Consider the following 18,240-nt stretch of genomic DNA (forward strand, 5'->3'; position numbering starts at 1 on the left):
TTTATATGTCCGTATATTATGGTTTGCTTTGCAAAACAGCTTGGATTTATCCCTGACGTTAATCAGTGAGCGGTTCGTTCTGCATAACACTATCTGATCCCAGCTTAAGACCGTTCCAGCAGCAGCATTTATTGGAGAGACAGGGAACTGGGTTACATCAGTCACTTTAAGCCCTCCTCGTTTGAGAAAAGATGAGATAGTAAAAACATATTAGGTAAGTATTTTTTGACATGACGTGAAGGCCAAGTATGTTCACCCATACTACTGGGTTTTTGTCATCTGCATTTAACCCATCCAGGTTAGTACACACATTAGGGGCAGTGAGTAGTGAACACACATGTACTGCTGCCCGTATTCTATGCAAGTTTGCAGATGCTCATGCTTGGCCAAGGCATTGGAAGTCCTGTTGTACATACTTAATGTATTTTTGCATTACTCTGGCTGTAACAGACCTCAGTACAGAAAGGGACAAGAGTTACCTTCTCCCAATCCCAACAGTGTGCTTGTCAGGTTCCAAACAACCGTAAAGAAAGTGTTTTTTTTTTTTTTTTTTTTTTTTTTTTTTTAAAGAAATATTCAGGCACTTAACTTGCACAGAGCTTCTAATTTCTTTTTTTTTATTAAAAGTAATCAGCGGCTAGGGATGAAGGCCAGGAGCCAAACTATTCAACCCGCCTCAGAGTTCGCTTGCTGGTTCTGCAGCAGAGACTGTAGCTCCCAATTTGGGTTTCAAATCACAATCTTTGCTGTATCGGTGACCCTCATCCAATGTGATCCATGGTCTCCCAAGACTGGCGGATACCTTAAAATCAGATATAAACTATATGTGACAGTCTGATCCCTCGTATAGAGGTTTAGAAATGCCCACTTCAGTGATTCATTCAGACACAGTTCATTTGTAGCACTGCCCTACTTAAAATGAACGCTAAGCGAGCTTAAGTGTGTGTGTGTCCCAGAATGAAAGGAGGGTTTTGCAATGGTATATTCACTGGAGAAATTTAAATTGAAACTGACATGTTTCTCTCTGATGTTCGTACTGTAGCTTCTCCAGGGGCTTGGCATTATAGCTCAGTATGCATGATTTGCTTGATAATCATTTGAAGAGTTTGTCACTAAAGTCAACTGAAAACATGTTGAAAACATCGTCACTGCTAGCTGCTTCACTGTGTTCATGTGTTTTCCAGTAAAAGACATCTTCACATTTATGAGCCTGTCCCACACTTAGTTGGTTTGTCCCATTGATATCCTGAGCATTCAATACTAACTGCAATGGAGTAATATAAATATACATGTTAACATTGATTGATGATCACTACATATTAAGCAAATGTGAGGCTCTTCTCTTTAGTCTAATAATCAGACCACAAAGTTAAACATTTTAAATTAGTATAGGGTTTTGCTCGTTATTCCATAGAGTGGATGAGGTGTGAGCTCTCAATATTTTTTTTGTGCATCAGAAAGGTGAGAAGGAGAAACGTTTCACGTCACCAGTAGGAAAACGCCCTGCCTCACCCTCCAGTCGACACCGATCACCGTCTCCTGCTCCCGGTACTAACACCTCCTCAAGAGCGCCCTCACCTGGAGCAGCCAAGTAAGATCCCTTAGATCCGTTTTAGCCTGCAGTGGTTTCACTCTAAACTGACTCTTCAAACCTTTATACAATCTGCTGCTCAAATTGCATCTCCCATTGTAGTAGAAGCCCATATTTTTAACTTTGTTTTTTACGTTTGTCTCCTTCAGGCAGAGTCCACGTTTCCGCCCTCCTTCTCCAAGTGGCTTGAAACAGCGTCCACCATCCCCTCAGCCCTCTATCACATCCAAACCTCCACCCATCCAGAAACCTGCTCTAACCCCCACCGGCCCGCCCACCCTTCGCAGGAGGGATTCCAAGCCAAAGGACATGTCTCCCATAATGCCTGTCGCCCCACAGTCTCCAGAAACCAGCACGGCACCCACACCCAAGACCAAAGAGGGTGAGTGAACTCAAAAACCCATGTATAGAGAAACAGAGACATGAAAATGTATGGAATTTTAAAATTGTGATTTTCCATGTCAGGAAATTTAATTAAAATGTTAAATTAAATCTAAAAATTTCGTAGTGGGCCAGCTCTACGTAGTTTTTATAGCACAGTTTTCTTGTTTTAATTCTCTGATTTGTGGATCATGGGTAATGTTTTTTTTTTTTTTTCATGAATTCTGCTGTTAAACCATGTAGATCACAGTATGTCTGTCTTTAACAGCTTAAGTTATCGTTACAAAATTATGTGTGGGATTTTTACTTTTAGAATAAGATCCTCTGCCCAGTGTTGTAGTAATGATTGTAAAGCAGATTTATTTGATCATTTTAAGATTTCTTGTCATGCCAAATGTCTGCCTGGCTAAAACAAAGCCTTCGAGTTGCATCAGCAAACCAGAACCGTCTGTGTCATCTTAGATATGTACTATCAAGGTCAGGTACATCTGGGTTTACTAAGTTTGTATGCAATGCCGAGCTGTTTTATCCTTGAGACACAGTGCCCTCTGCTGGAAACATATTGCTTATCATGCCTTCACCTCTCTTTCAGTTAATTTTATTGTGTATTACTGTAACAACTGTGGTAATGTTGCACTTTGGATGGTAATATGCATAATGTATGCGTGTGTTTTTAGAATCCAATTCCAAAGCCAACGCAGGAACCAACTCAGCCGCAGAGGCTTCCAAGATCCTGGCGGAGAACCGTCGTCTAGCACGCGAACAGAAGGAGAAAGAAGAGCAACTCCGCATACAGAAAGAAGAAGAGGAGCGGTGTGTTTAATTCATTAGCCTCAGTGGCGTGTTTTAGCATTATTATCTTTAACCCCCATTTAATCCAAAAAATCTGAAGAAATACTCATGTGTTTGTAGTCACGTTATTGTTTCTAAGATCAGGGTTGTCATGCAAACATTCATTACGCTGAAGCGAACCCTGCATCTGTGTTAAAACTATTTACCTTTCAAGTGCGAAAGGCCCTGAGGTATCGTGTCTCAACAGGCTGAGGAAAGAGGAGGAGAAGAGGCTAGCGGAGGAAGAGCGCTTAAGGCGCGCAGAGGAGGAGAAGAGGCTTGTGGAGGAGAGGAAGCGAGAAGAGGAGGAGCAGGCTCGTATAGCAGAGGAGGAGAGACAGCAGACAGAGCTAGAGGAGCAGCAAAGACAGGTTGAGGAACAGAAAGAGGTTTGTTGACTCTCCATTGCATTGGGAGGATAACATTTTTCTGTTTGAATAATTGACTTCCTGCTCATCCAATGGCAGCGCGAGGAGGCGGAAGCAAAAGCCCTAGTGGAGGCGGAGAAGCAGCGTCAGGAGAGAGCACGCATTATGCAACAGAACCAACAGGAGCGCATGGAGAGAAAGAAGGTGGACACTTTCACATGACACTGACATTTACGGTTCATATTTCAGCTAGCAGCTGAAAGAATCATACAAGTTTCTTGAATACTTTGTCTCTGTCTGTAGAGAATTGAGGAAATTATGAAGAGAACCAGAAAAACAGACCAAATCGATTTTAAGGCAAGTTTAATCATTTTAATTGTATAGCACACAGCTTATTATTATGTAGTGTTGAGGCATGATGTCTTTTGTGCACCATTTCCATTCCCAAAAAGTTACTTGTGTTGTCTGTGTGTGTGTTCTCCCAGAGTAATGATGAGAGAGACATTTCTGATGAAAATGAAGAGGAGGCTGAGGACCAAATAAACTGTGAAAATAAGGGTCAGTATATTTATGCCAGAATTGGCAGAATGTTGCTTTGTTGGCAACATCAGTGAGTTTATTTGTAGGTAATGAATAATGTTTCACAAAGAAGCAAGAAGTGTCAGGCGAATTGCTGCATTTAAACTGAACACTTATTTTACACAATATTTACTAAATAAGCAAATTCAAAAAGGCAGCCGGTGATAAAAATCTGTAAATATTGAGCAGAATAATATAGGAAAAACTGACGTTGCATAATTAGGTTTTTCTACAATCTATATTGTAGGAATATTGGCGGAAAAACTCAACATTTTTTTTTCCAACACATTTGTGACCCGTCACGGAAACCAGCTCTACTTTCGAGCAAAATGAGAGAAGCGTTTTTTTTTTTTTTTAATTGTGATTTTCGCTTTTTTGCAGAATCTGTTAGTTGAAATCACGAAGAAGCCTCTCCGTGTTTGAGATGGCATTAATGGTATATTTAAAAGCGTATATTTTGAGGTTGAAATTGCCTTTTGTCTGTGTGTATTTTCATAATGGCTTTTGTTATTGCTCCGCCCTCCAAGGGACGCGTGGCTAATTATTTATGCAGCGCTCTGGCCGGCTGTAGAGATGATCTAAGCGGTGATGAAAGCGGCATAATAAGACTGGATAATATCCCTAATCTACAACTGAGCGAAGAAGAGGAAAATGTATCAGACTGGCGTCAGACGAGTTGGACCGTAAGAAATCAGAGGCTATATCGATAGTAACATTTGACTGGGGATAAAGACAGAGAAATGGGTCAAATCTTTAACCGTGGCTATAGTGTAGGGGTAGGGCGCATGTCATCAAGTTTTGATGCAGCTCGATCAGCGGTTCGAATCTGCCTTTTGCCACCCTCTCTCTACTCCCTTTTCCCATCACATATCAGATCGGATAGGCATTTTTTTCCAAAAAGAATTTAGAAAATATAAGAAAAGTGGAAATAAAGCATCTAACGTGTTTATTAATAAGTGTTTCTCGGTTGGAGAGTGTGGCAAAAGGCGGATTCGAACCTCTGATCATTTTGCGTCAAAACTTACTGACATGCGCCTTACCCCTACACTACAGCCACGGTTATGGACTTTACCCATTTCTCCATCTTTATCCCCTTCAAACAGACGCACAGTACATCCACTAAGAAGACCCCAGCAAACAGAAAGTGTGCCCGAACGACTTATTTCATTGGAGGCAACAAGATTTGCAAGAATACTTTTCTGTTTCTTATGGGGTGTGTTTCCATAAACACCAACGTTTGTCATTTTTTGTTCATTCTAAGAACACACACACACGTTATCTCATGTTTAGACCTTCCCATTCCTACCTATTGATCTTAACTGTCGTTTTAATTGTAATCGTTAGCGTCGTATCACTTGCCAAAAAAAAACATTACTATAATAGGCTTTTAGATGGTAATGTTAGCATCTTTATTATTAATAGTATGTGGTCCAATTTTCCCGTTGCGTCTGTCGTTACTAGCAACCATGCAGCATTTCAGGGGGTATGGCTTATCTAAATGAGATGTAAATGAGCCCTATTGTCACTCCCAGCAGGTGAGAACAGGTGAGAACTGCAAAACTTTAGAGGCTGTTTTCTCTGGTTTAAACTTTTCTAAAGGCATACATTCAGATGGACACAACTTCTCCAAATATTATCAGATTTTCATGTGTTATACATCATTGGAAAGCTTGGAGACTACACTTTCAGAATCTGTGAATAACTCAAAATGCCCCAGAACCGACTTGTGTCCATACTTTCCATGACTGGTCACATTTCTGAACGCTTCTCATTACAAATTTGGTGAAAGGGGTGGGGAATTTTGCCCCTAAATGCAGGTTATAATTATGCTGTAATATTCCTGCTGCGCTGCTGTCTGTATTTTAATGTTTATCAAACAACAAAAGATCAACAAAGAAATAAATAGCTCACTACTCTTGGACTAAACTTTCATAAGGATTCATTTCCGCAATGCGTACACGCAGACAGAATCCAGTCATAAAAATGGAATTTACTACATAATGAATGATACAAAATTTGTCTTGATGAATAAATAAAACGTTGATCAGTACACTTATATCAAATCGCAATATATACTAAGTGTCTGTGATTAAGCCGCAAAAAGACTGTTTAAATATGAATTCTAAATGGTTTTCTGTCTCTGCCAATGAATTGAAGAGATGTGCAGTTTCATTTACCTTACCACACACACACACACACACTGAAACTCACTGTTTTTCAGCATTTGCCACCTCAATATGAAGACATGAATGGATCTGCAGTCACTTCATGAGCATTTTACTGTTTCACTCAACAAAATCTATCGTCATATCATGAACACACACACAGGAACTCGAAGCAGACGGCAACCCGTCAAAATAAACGTTCAGTTTAATTGTGACAGGATTAATGTTGGACAGAAGATCTACGTCTCAATGTAATTTTAATATATGCATTTAATTTATACAGTGAATAATATGTAGTGTAATTTAACATTAAACCTACTTAAAATGCACTGTTTATTTAATTTTTTCAGTTGTGTGTGTGGGTATATATATATATATAAATACGCACAGCTGTGGAAAAAAAATTAAAAGACCACTTAACATTGAAAAATCATATATATATATATATAGGCCTGCTGAATGTTCAAAGGATCCAGTCTATGTTCATTATAAATGATTTGCTAATGCAGCAAAAAACTAGGTAGTAGGCAATGTTTTTTATTTTTTTTTATTTTGCTGATTTAAAACATGATCAAAACACTCTTATTGTTGTCAATAATGTTTCAAATAAGAGGGCATGTGACAAATATCGGTATGGGCCAATAATTGTTTGTTAAAATTTGTATTGGCCAAAAAAAAGTAATAATAATATCGGTGCATCCCTAATCCAAACTGATGAAGTTCATGTGAAGCAGCATTTAATGCAATCTAAAGATCATGAACTTAATACTTATAAACGTGCTCTGAAACATGCATATTGTGCTTTTGATTTCATTAGGAAATATTGTGTATCTCTAATGTATGATGGAATAACTCATTCATTTCAGAGAATCAGGCTGAGTCAGAGCAGTGTGCCAATGAGACCGAGCCATCAGACTGTCAGGAGCATTACTTGACCGTGGAGGAGCCAGTTACCGAATGGGTGGAGCCAGATGTTGGTATGAACAAACAAAAAGATGTGGATAATATGGAGAACGGCAATGGACCAAGCACAGAGGATCCCTCAGTGGACAGGTAAAAAAACCCAAAAAATTTAATTCTAGTTTTATCTGGGTTTGTGGTGCATAAAACATCTTCACCTTTAAAAATGTGTGCTTTAATCTCCAGCAGCCCCCCTCCAAAGTCCTGTCTGATGGAGGGCTCTGAGTTTGTGAACGAGGACTCTAAAGTGAGCCTGGTGCCTGGGTTGAATGGAAAAGGAGGACCCTGGAGCTTTGAGGAGCTGATCGATCTGGGTGTTCATGCGAAGAGCAAACCCCTGATGGACGATGGGGGCCCTGAAGGGCCTAGAGTGGCCTTTGAAGAGAAAACCAGCTCAGTTCATCCAGTCCAGTCTATTGAAACCCTGTCCGGTAAGAGCTTTTGTCTCTCTTAAGTCTGTTAAATGTTATTGTATTTGATTATGTCAATTTGACCTTGTTTCTCGTTCTTTCAGAGATGTGAATACGCAGGTCTGTTTAAGGCCTGCTGATTATTGCACTCCACGAGTCACGTCCAGCTGAGCTTCAGAATGTCAGCGCTCAGACTTGACGCACAGAGCGCACAGTGCCGCACGGCCTCTGCAGATAATAGACGGATAAAGCAAGAGAAAATAAACGCAAGTTGTAAGAAATGAGCTAAAGAAATGCTTCAGGGGGATTAATAGATTCCTTCAGTGTGCTTGCTTCTTTGTTTAGCAGCTTCACTCTTCACAAGGATTTTTAGGGGGGTTTCTCTTTCTCTTTCTTGTCTTTTAAACGTGGAGACAACTTTATTTATTCATGTGGCTTCTCCACATTTAAACAGCTGCTGTCTAATGACGGTTACCACGTGCACTTTTTTGCTAAATTCCAGTTCAGGTGTTCACGTGGCACATAAAAAATTCATTATAATTTCAACGTAAGCATTTTGTAAAAGGATCTGATTAGTTACTGAGTCAGTGCAGGGCTTTTTGAGAGAGGAAACATCTTGCATATCTTCAGCTGACATGGCAGCTCCAATCACAGACGTACTAATTAAAACCCTGTGTCTAAACTGTGAGCGGAGCTCAGGAATGTGACCTAAGACAGGCTGCTAGTGCAGCAACTCTAGAGTGCTTTTAATGTGACCTCAGGATATTTATCTCTAAGCTTCTGTTTCTCCACTCCAAAGGAATAAACATCACCACTGTATAGTGTTTAACACTATATTCCCTGTGCAAGACCTCGAGACGCATTCCTACTGTGTAATACTTGTAGATAGCAAATCCTTCTCAAGATGTTTCATTACAACTATTTACCAGACTGTTTATAATTCAAATCGAGTGTAAACGTTCATAGTCTACCCTGAGCTCTGAGATTGAAGGATGATGGAGCTCAAAGCGGACTGGCATAACACTTGTGGCTTCTGTTCAATGAGGTTTTTATGTTGTACGTTCCTGTTTTGTAGTAAATAAACATGTACATAAGTATGACTAGTTATCAAATATATAATTTAAGTGCTTTTTCAATAACTTTGGATGTCTGCATGAATCTATGCGCTATGATATTACATAATATAACAGAATTACTGTAACTCTAACTTGCACAGTTTTTGCATGTTTCTGATGTCTGTTCCATGGAGTTTGAAGAAACGTGTTTCGTTAACTAAACTTGAATGATTTAATGTTCTCAAATTCCCAAAGTCCCCTCAGGGTTGTACTGTACTATCAAGTCCTGATGTTTTCTTTGTATACAGTTATTGCTAGTTGACTTCTCACCATCTATTAATGGGTTAAATAACCACACTAAATTGGGTTCTCTCTTTTAAAATGCATAATATATATTTAAAACTCTTCTAAGTATTATGTAAATCAGTATTAGGCTGTCTAGCCATACTTGTGGTTGGGAATAACTAGGCAGCAGGTTGGTGTACTCTACTAAAAGATGAAATGCTGTTCCACACTCACAGGCCTGTGTAACTACCTGTACACAGCAAGTTACAGCAGCAGTGCACGTTTATCTTTTTTGAACGGAGTGTAAAGTGACACGAGTAGGGAAAAAGAATGTAGACTTAAGGGGACAAGCAAAGTCAAGAGGGCTTTTTGGTTATGAAGCTGCTGTGCGGTTGAACAGGGATGTTTGCAGTGCAACCGAGGAGCATGCCGCCTCTCGTTTTGAATTGTGATTTACATTTGCAGCTAGAGGATTCAGGGAAGTTTAAGCAATGTATGCACTAGACTTTATCTGTAAGGATTTGACCTTTGAACATTTGACTGTTGATTTAAATGTCCACAGTTGTAATGAATGATTGGTCTGTATGCTTGAAGAGTTCAGTTGGCTTTGTGTACTGTAGTTGTGTAAATTGTTGAGGAGTTCCATTTAAAATCATTCAGACTATTTTTACCATTCAGTGGCCATAGTTGGTCAGTCGATAAGTACATTTCGTAATTTCTATCATTCCATTTGTGTTTAGCAATACTGTAGATCCCTCATGTGTGTTTACGGTTTCTTCTGTTATTTTTATATGCATTTGTGTTCTGTCGTTTTTATCTTTTGTTGTATGATAGTCACTTTCCAGATTGCTTTTTGACTCAGGCTCTTCAGTGGAAAAGTGTTTGCAGAGGGTCTAGGTGATGTGCGCTTGGCATGAGACCCGTGTACGTGTTCAGTGCAATTCAGAAATGGGCTTGAGATCATTATGACCCCTTGGTTTGGCCTTTTATATGTACTCAACACTTTAAATTTCCAAAATGGCTTCATGTTGTGGTGTAGCTGCTGAAGACCCGATCATCAAGGTGTGTTTACGTGTTAGTTGCATTTGCTCTTGTAATACGCTGGCACAGCCACTTTCAGACGAGTTCCAATGCAAATATTGTTTCCACTAACAGGACCTTTTGAGCCCTTTGTGCTGTAAACATCAGAACTGAAACTGTTCTTTAATGTCAATTGTACTCAATACAGGGGTAGAATAGGACGGTGCCTTAGATGCTAAACGGGCTGTATTTTATTTTCATATATTAATATCTTAACGCGTCACGTGAGCTTACCTCGGCCATGACAATCATTCTACTCGACCAGGGTCACGAATAGGATCTGCTTTTGTCAGAGCAGTGTCTTGTCTTGAAATAGCCCTGACCACAAATTATATATGTAAATATATCTAAAGTGTACTGGGAAAATATAAATTGTTAAAATAAAGTTTTGGAAGATAAAATAATGTTCTTTGGAGTCGTTTATTGTTTCATGCTCAATTTGTTCTTTTTTTATTATTATTATTCTTACAATTGTGTTAATAAAATGACTTATCGCAACATTTTAAAGGAATTATTTATTGGGAAAAGAACCAAACAAAAAATGTTTTCCCACAAAGCAAAATTAATTTACTGAATTATTTTAACACATTTAATGTAGAGCAATGTATGTTGAATTCCTATTGTGACATCACACAGTTTTAACATAGCTTTGCAATAACTGAAGCTAAAAATTCATTGTTAGGTTAGCAAATCCAGCTATTACATGTATGATTGCAGTTACATGTTTTGCATAAGAAAAGCCCTTCACATAGCACTCGCTAATTGTTTCAAGTACTTTATAAAAATAAATCTCAGACTTCCAGTGATTTATCAGCACAAACACCCTCACTGGTTTTCTTTAGTTAAACACTGAAAGCTTTGCTAGTTTGATGCATTATCCTAATTGCTTTTGATAATCAGCCTCATCACATCCCATCAGGCCCTTACAGCTTTTTAGCACAGTCAGAGCAGTAGATGTCCTCTCCTTTGATGACAAAGCGCTTGTGGGCCATGGAGAGAGAGCATTTTTTGCAGTTAAAGCAATATTCATGCCAGGACTTGTCCTCGTAGTTCACCACATTGGTCCCTCTGCCAAATCCTGGGACGCAGAAAGACAACAGGTGTAAATATGGTTGTTTTGTCCATGTAGAATTACAATTATTAGTGGAGCTTATGTACATGTAATGTACCCATTTTAATACACATTTTCTGCAATTATGGGTGGGAAAGAATGATATTTAATGTTGGTATAGATTTGTGTGTATTTGCACATTAACACCTGTAATAGGATTCTGACATCCTGAGCATTTTTTGGCCACATCAGTCTTGTAGCAGTCCACACAGTAGAACTGATCTTCATGGGCCGTGAAACGGGCTCCAGCCAGTGGCTTCTTGCAAGTTTTACACACAAAGCACTCAGAGTGCCACGGCTGGTCCTGGTAGGTGATCCCACCACTGGTAATTGCCTGAATAACACAAGTTTAGACAGAAGAACAGAGGATTCATAATGTGTGATGGGAACTCTTTTTTTTCCTTTTTTTTTTTTCTTTCCTTTCCTGTTCTTCTAATTTAATTGGCTGATTAATAACCAAACATGTCAAAGGTATTTTTTTTTCTTGATTTATAAATGAATATGAATAAGCTATATATATATACATACATACATACATACTCACCTAAAGGATTATTAGGAACACCTGTTCAATTTCTCATTAATGCAATTGTCTAATCAACCAATCACATGGCAGTTGCTTCAATGAATTTAGGGGTGTGGTCCTAGTCAAGACAATCTCCTGAACTCCAAACTGAATGTCAGAATGGGAAAGAAAGGTGATTTAAGCCATTTTGAGCATAGCATGGTTGTTGGTGCCAGACTGGTCTGAGTATTTCACAATCTGCTCAGTTACTAGGATTTTTACGCACAACCATTTCTGGTTTTACAAAGAATGGTGTGAAAAGGGAAAAACATCCAGTATGCAGCAGTCCTGTGGGCGAAAATGCCTTGTTGATGCTAGAGGTCAGAGGAGAATGGGCCGACTGATTCAAGCTGATAGAAGAGCAACTTTGACTGAAATAACCACTCGTTACAACCGAGGTAGGCAGCAAAGCATTTGTGAAGCCACAACACGCACAACCTTGAGGCGGATGGGCTACAACAGCAGAAGACCCCACCGGGTACCACTCATCTCCACTACAAATAGGAAAAAGAGGCTACAATTTGTACAAGCTCACCAAAATTGAACGGTTGAAGACTAGAAAAATGTTGCCTTTTCGATTTCTGTTGAGACATTCAGATGGTAGAGTCAGAATTTGGCGTAAACAGAATGAGAACATGGATCCATCATGCCTTGTTATCTAATGGTGTGGGGGATGTTTTCTTGGCACGCTTTAGGCCCCTTAGTGCCAATTGGGCATTGTTTAAATGCCACGGCCAACCTGAGCATTGTTTCTGACCATGTCCATCCCTTTATGACCCCATCCTCTGATGGCTACTTCCAGCAGGATTATGCCCATGTCACAAAGCTTGAATCATTTCAAATTAGTTTCTTGAACATGACAATGAGTTTACTGTACTAAAATGGCCCCCACAGTCACCAGATCTCAACCCAATAGAGCATCTTTAGGATGTGGTGGAACGGGAGATTCGTGCCCTGGATGTGTATCCCACAAATCGGGTCATATGATGGGTACATGGTGGTCATAAAGGGATAGACATGGTCAGAAACAATGCTCAGGTAGGCCATGGCATTGAAACGATTCCCAATTGGCACTAAGGGGCCTAAAGCGTGCCAAGAAAACATCCCCCACACCATTACACCACCACCACCAGCCTGCACAGTGGTAACAAGGCACGATGATCCATGTTCTAATTCTGTTTACGCCAAATTCTGACTCTACCATCTGAATGTCTCAACAGAAATCGAGACTCATCAGACCAGGTAACATTTTCCCAGTCTTCAATTGTCCAATTTTGGTGAGCTTGTACAAATTGCAGCCTCTTTTTCCTATTTGTAGTGGAGATGAGTGGTACCAGGTGGGGTCTTCTGCTGTTGTAGCCCATCCGCCTCAAGGTTGTGCGTGTTGTGGCTTCACAAATGCTTTGCTGCACTCACTAACTTTGAAACACTCAGCAGCAGTCCAGTCCTTTTTGTCTTTAGCCCAGGCGAGACACTTCTGACACTGTCTGTTGTTCAAGAGTTGCTTGACACAAGGAATGCGACAGCTGAAACCAATGTCTTGCACATGTCTGTGCGTAGTGGTTCTTGAATCACTGACTCCAGCTGCTTTGTGAATCTCCCCCAGTTTTGAATGGGTTTTGTTTCACAATCCTCTCCAGTGTGTGGTTATCCCTATTGTTTGTACACTTTTTTTTATTATCACATCTTTTTCGTCCCTTCGTCTCTCTATTAATGTGCTTAGAAACAGAGCTCTGTGAACAACCAGCCTCTTTTGCCATTATATTTTGTGTTAATGGTCGTTTTTTGGACAACTGTCAAGTCAGCAGAGGTGGAAAGAGTAACAAAATATTCTACTCAAGTAAAAGTACTGTTACTTCAATGAAATTTTACTTAAGTACAAGTAAAATTACTGGTCTAAAAATGTACTCAAGTAAAAGTAAAAAGTAGCTAATTTAAAATGTACTCAGAGTAAAAGTTACTTAGTTACTTTTTTAACAGTGGGGGTGGGGGACTCTCCCCTGTAGGGTTGTGATAGAATGAGATTTTTACGATATGACAACTATCTCAGAAAACATCAATTAAACATTTACTGTACCTATTATTAAATGATGGTAATTATAACTAGTTAAAATGATGTTAAATGAATGAAGAAGATTGGTCTTTTTTTAATTTGGTTGAACAAATGCTTTATTATAACAAACTTAAAACCATTTGTTTATTTTGTTTATCAAAATTTCAATAAAACATGTCTAATAAACTAAATTCAATAAATTATTATGAATTAGATTAACAACTTATTTTTATCATTAATTCGTAAAAATGTTTAAGAATAATAGAGTCCATATGTAGTAGACGGAGCAGCTCATTCACAGAGAGAGAACAAGCAGATCATATATTCATACAGCATTCAATGTGTAACGAGTAGAAATATAGTGTGGCCCCTTTAAGAGCTGCGCGCGCTCCCTGAAAACGAGTTCTGCATCTTGTGTATGTGCGCACTGAGTTTTGAGCTCCCATGTGTGGGGATTATTCTCTGTTTTTCTGTTGCTAACAGTCAGTTATTTTGTTTTATTGAGTAATGCTGTGGACGGAAATGGAGTTTGTGATTAAAGTTCAGCGGGAAATAAAGCGCGATCTGTTTGACGTCAATCGCCTCCGTGTTTGCATTTACTCCAGATATATTAAGTGAGAGATCCGCATTTTTCACCCGGACACAAGCGTTACAAATGTTGTGCTTTAATGTTCACAGACCATGTCGCGATTTGATTTATTTCTAAGGCCTACAGCTCTACATTCGAGTTTTTCGTTCATCCACCAGTTTGCGTGTATTACACCAAATCTACGTTATAATGTAAAGTTAATGTTCATGACTGGATTCCGGGATTCCCTCTGCGTCACAGAAATCAATCGGCCTTATAAACATACCTTTATTTGCACAGAGGGATGTGTTCCCGAACATGTTCTATGTGTTTCTTCATTTGCATCCACATTTTGTGCAAATTTGATATCTTCCAGGACAACACCACATTATTTTTTTCTATATCCAAAGTATTTCCATACTAGCCAGGAGTTCACCACGGCGTTTTGCTTTCACCTGCGTCTGCGTCTCCATCTGATATTTGCGCGCTTGTTCTCTCCCGCGCCCCGCGCCCTCTATTCAATATTAGTCATTTCCGGATCGCGGTCTTTTTCCTCCTCTCTTTGCATTAATGATTTATTTTTACTCAGTAACGGATGTGGTTTAAAATGTAGCGAAGTACAATACTTTAATCAAAATGTACTTAAGTAAAAGTAAAATTACAGATTTTTAAAACTACTTAAAAAAGTAGAAGTACACAGAAAAACTACTCAATTACAGTAACGCGAGTAAATGTAATTCGTTACTTTCCACCTCTGCAAGTCAGCAGTCTTCCCCATGATTGTGAAGCCAACAGAACTAGACTGAGAGACCATTTAAAGGCCTTTGCAGGTGTTTTGAGTTAATTAGCTGATTAGTGTGTGGCACCAGGTGTTTTGTACCTTTTGAAAATATTGTACCTTTTCACAATATTCAAATTTTCTGACATAATGAATTTGGGATTTTCCTTAGTTGCCAGTTATAATCATCAAAATTAAAATAAATAAACATCAGTCTGTGTGTAATGAATAAATATAATATACAAGTTTCACTTTTTGAATGGAATTACACTGTAAAAAAGTATTTAGAAAAAAGTTACCTGGTTGCCTTAAAATTTTGAGTTCATTGAAATTAAAATTTTGAGTTAATACAATGAACATTTTTTGACATTTGACAACCTTTATTAAAATATTATTAAAAGTTTCTGTAAGCATATTGGGTAATTTTGTGTGTTTTATTTGTGATGACCCAGTGAAACATGCCAAATTGAGCTATTTTCATAATTTATTAAAAAAAAATTATGTGGTTCAGATACAATAATATTTTGAGTTTCTATTTACTAAACAAATTTCCTTCATTGTATCAACTCATTTTTTAAATTTCAATAAACTCAAAATTTTAAGGCAACCAGGTTACTTACTTTTTTAAGTTAAACCAACAAAAAAAACCCCATTTTTTTATTAAATTAATTGTATGATTATTTCGATTTTACTAATTATATGACCAGCACCTGTATAGTTTATTAGGATAGGACACTATTTGGCCAAGATACAGCTAATTGAAGATCTGGAATATGAGGGTGCAAAAGAATAATTAAATATTGAGAAAATCACCTTTAACGTTGTCCAAATTAAGTCATTAGCAAAGCATTTACTAATAATAATACATTTGTGTTATATTTGCAGTAGGATTTTTTCAAAATAATCTTCATGGAACATGAACTTTACTTGATATCCTAATGATTTTTGGCATACGAGAAAAAGTTGATAATTTTGTTACATAGAATATACATTTAGGCCCTGTCCCAAATGGAAACCTAAGCCTTCGCAATCTTCCTCAAGTTCACGCTTCCGTTCACGCTTCTACATTTCGTATGTAGAAATTTGCTTTGGAGCTTGCAGGCTCTGCAAAAGTGCACATCGAGGGCGCATAACGCCACAAAGGAGGCGCTCACAAGCATCTTTCTGAAACCTAAAATGACAATTGGACACTCCATCTTGTGGCCTTGTAAAGTCTGCAAGTGCACATGAAGCGTGCCATTATTTGGGACAGGGTCATAGTGTTGGAGATTTTTCAGTGACTGCGTCATTACACCAGGTGGTGACAAGTGACTCTTTATGAGTTAATGAAGCTTTCAACCAATTCCTTCAAAAACAATGGTTCATTCTGCAGTTAAAGTCACATATAGTTCAATGTAAACTACCTTTCAAAAGTTTAACCAGTTGTTTTTTTATTTGTTTAAAAAAAAGCTTTACTGTTCAGAAAGGATGCATTAATTGCAAAAGTGTCAAAGTCATTTATTATAAAAAAAGTTGCAAATTCAAATAAATGCTGTTCATCAAAGAATCCTAAAATTATATTAGAATGATTTCTGAAGGATCATGTGAATAAAGCCTAGAGAAATTATGCTGAATATTCAGGAATAAATACATTTTAAAACATTAAATAAAAAACTGTTAATTTATATTGTAATACTATTTTACAATATATGGCTTTACAGCCTTTGTGAGTATAATCGTATTGACTCCAAACATTAGTGTATCCATTTGTTTCCCCGCAATGTTGCTGTCTAATAGCCATCCAAACACAGCCCTGACAGATTGGCTAAAACAAGGCAAAATTTGGGCCGTCAGTGAAAATTTAATAGACGTGTAACCATAGCCAAAGAGTAGAGTAGTCATACACACAGGACAGGTCAAGGAAATTAAACATGCTTACATGGCAAAAACGACATGTAACCAAATTCAAGGTTATTTTTGGCTGAACTATATCGGATGTATAAGTTAACCAAGGCGGTGAAATGATGGCTATTGCTTGCTGGCTTGGTATTCTATATTCTATAATTTGCTTAGAGGTTAATTTTCGACTGTCTAGCTGTACATTATGACTGGACTTTGTACTGCACTGTAACCCCACACTGAGTTTAGGTTGTTTCTGTACCATCTGCTTCTTGTTTTTCTTAACTGACCTCTTTGCAGCGGGAACAGTGCTTGGCAAACTTCTTCTCATGGCAGGAAGTGCAGTACATATCATCACCCTTGGTCAAGAAGCTCTGGCTGCCGATGGGCTGCTTGCACTCAACGCAGGTGAAACACTCTTCATGCCAGGCTTTATGCTTGTACTCCACATTCTTAGATCCTAAAAGATTAACACAAAAACTTGGCTTTCATTTACCACACCCTATGTGTGGCTGAGGTATTTTGTGTTGACAAAGGGTGTTGTGTGCTGTGACAACTGTACACACACCTGGCGTAATAACTTTGTAGCAGCCCTGGCAGCGAGGCGATCCATCGCGGTCTCCACACTTCTCACACATGATCTTGCCATCGTCTTTGGCAGCAAAGGGCTCATTGGCCAGTGGCTTGTAGCACTTGACGCAGCGGAAGCAGCCCTCGTGCCAGTGGCGGTTCTTATGGTTCAGCTCCTGGATAGAGCGCACTGTGAGTAGGCCTACTGCACATTGTAAAATTCTCTTGAAATTAATTTAATTCACCCCCACCTTTGCATCAGCGCTTATGGGTTTGCGGCACTCAGCGCAAGTGTTGGCGCAGAGCTTGTCGAAGCAGCGAACGCAGACGTGCTTGTCATCCTTCTTGACGTACTTCTTGCCCTGCAGGTTGTCTCTGCAGTAGAAGCAGTCAAAGCGCTCAGTCATTGTGGAGCTCAGATAGCTACGGGGGCCTGCAGACACAAAAGTATGAAAATGACAGCCAGACTGTTATTTTAATGAGCTATGTGGATTTTAAACCATGACATCACCTCTAGTTTTTCAATGTGAAGACTGACCTCACTGTCAGCTTACCAGACAGTCCATCATTTGTTCTGTGCTCAACTCCTTAAAGGGTTAGTCCACCCAAAAAGGAAAATTCTATCATTAATTACTCACCCTCATGCTATTCGAAACCCATAAGACCTCCATTAAGATATTTTGGTTGAAATCCAATGGCTCAGAAAGGCCTCCATTGACACTAATGTCATATCCTCTCTCAAGGCCCATTAAAGGCAGTAAAGACGTCGTTACAAAGCCCATCTCACTACAGTGGTTCTACAATCATTTTCAATCATTTCACAAAATCAAAAAAAAAAAAAAAAACGAAATGGTGACTTATATAGTGATGGCAAAACACGTCTTCCTGAAGCCCAAACTGCTGAAATCACGTGACTTTGGCGATTCAAACCATTGATTCGATACTGATTCATAACGGTTCGAAGCTTTATGAAGCAGTGTTTTGAAATCGGCCATCACTATATAAGTTATTT

At 38.8% G+C, this 18,240-nt stretch overlaps 2 protein-coding genes across 17 annotated transcripts in view; one reads left to right on the forward strand and one right to left on the reverse strand.

The window, feature by feature from the left end:
* Positions 1 to 10,109, forward strand: part of map7d3 (MAP7 domain containing 3) — a 56,507-nt gene extending 46,398 nt beyond the window's left edge. For 13 of the 15 annotated variants that reach the window (XM_067457640.1, XM_067457642.1, XM_067457644.1 and 10 more), the window contains 10 exons: positions 1,458 to 1,591; positions 1,741 to 1,973; positions 2,650 to 2,785; positions 3,012 to 3,192; positions 3,271 to 3,375; positions 3,475 to 3,528; positions 3,657 to 3,729; positions 6,782 to 6,968; positions 7,062 to 7,306; positions 7,390 to 10,109. In XM_067457640.1, coding sequence (XP_067313741.1) covers positions 1,458 to 1,591; positions 1,741 to 1,973; positions 2,650 to 2,785; positions 3,012 to 3,192; positions 3,271 to 3,375; positions 3,475 to 3,528; positions 3,657 to 3,729; positions 6,782 to 6,968; positions 7,062 to 7,306; positions 7,390 to 7,397 — 1,356 coding nt within the window. In that variant the 3' untranslated portion in view covers positions 7,398 to 10,109. The remainder of the gene's footprint in view (positions 1 to 1,457; positions 1,592 to 1,740; positions 1,974 to 2,649; positions 2,786 to 3,011; positions 3,193 to 3,270; positions 3,376 to 3,474; positions 3,529 to 3,656; positions 3,730 to 6,781; positions 6,969 to 7,061; positions 7,307 to 7,389) is intronic. The other 2 variants (XM_067457641.1, XM_067457650.1) reach the window with 1 other exon arrangement.
* A 41-nt stretch (positions 10,110 to 10,150) lies between these two features.
* The window catches only part of fhl1a (four and a half LIM domains 1a), a 111,918-nt gene continuing 103,828 nt past the window's right edge, over positions 10,151 to 18,240 (reverse strand). For both annotated transcript variants that reach the window (XM_067457657.1, XM_067457656.1), the window contains exons 2-6: positions 17,480 to 17,661; positions 17,227 to 17,404; positions 16,949 to 17,118; positions 10,964 to 11,150; positions 10,151 to 10,783 (exon numbers count right to left, since the gene is read on the reverse strand). In XM_067457657.1, the coding sequence (XP_067313758.1) occupies positions 10,629 to 10,783; positions 10,964 to 11,150; positions 16,949 to 17,118; positions 17,227 to 17,404; positions 17,480 to 17,635 (846 nt within the window). In that variant the 5' untranslated portion in view covers positions 17,636 to 17,661 and the 3' untranslated portion in view covers positions 10,151 to 10,628. The remainder of the gene's footprint in view (positions 10,784 to 10,963; positions 11,151 to 16,948; positions 17,119 to 17,226; positions 17,405 to 17,479; positions 17,662 to 18,240) is intronic.

Source organism: Pseudorasbora parva, chromosome 11, assembly GCF_024679245.1.
Source record: "Pseudorasbora parva isolate DD20220531a chromosome 11, ASM2467924v1, whole genome shotgun sequence".
NCBI classification, from domain to species: Eukaryota; Metazoa; Chordata; class Actinopteri; order Cypriniformes; family Gobionidae; genus Pseudorasbora; species Pseudorasbora parva.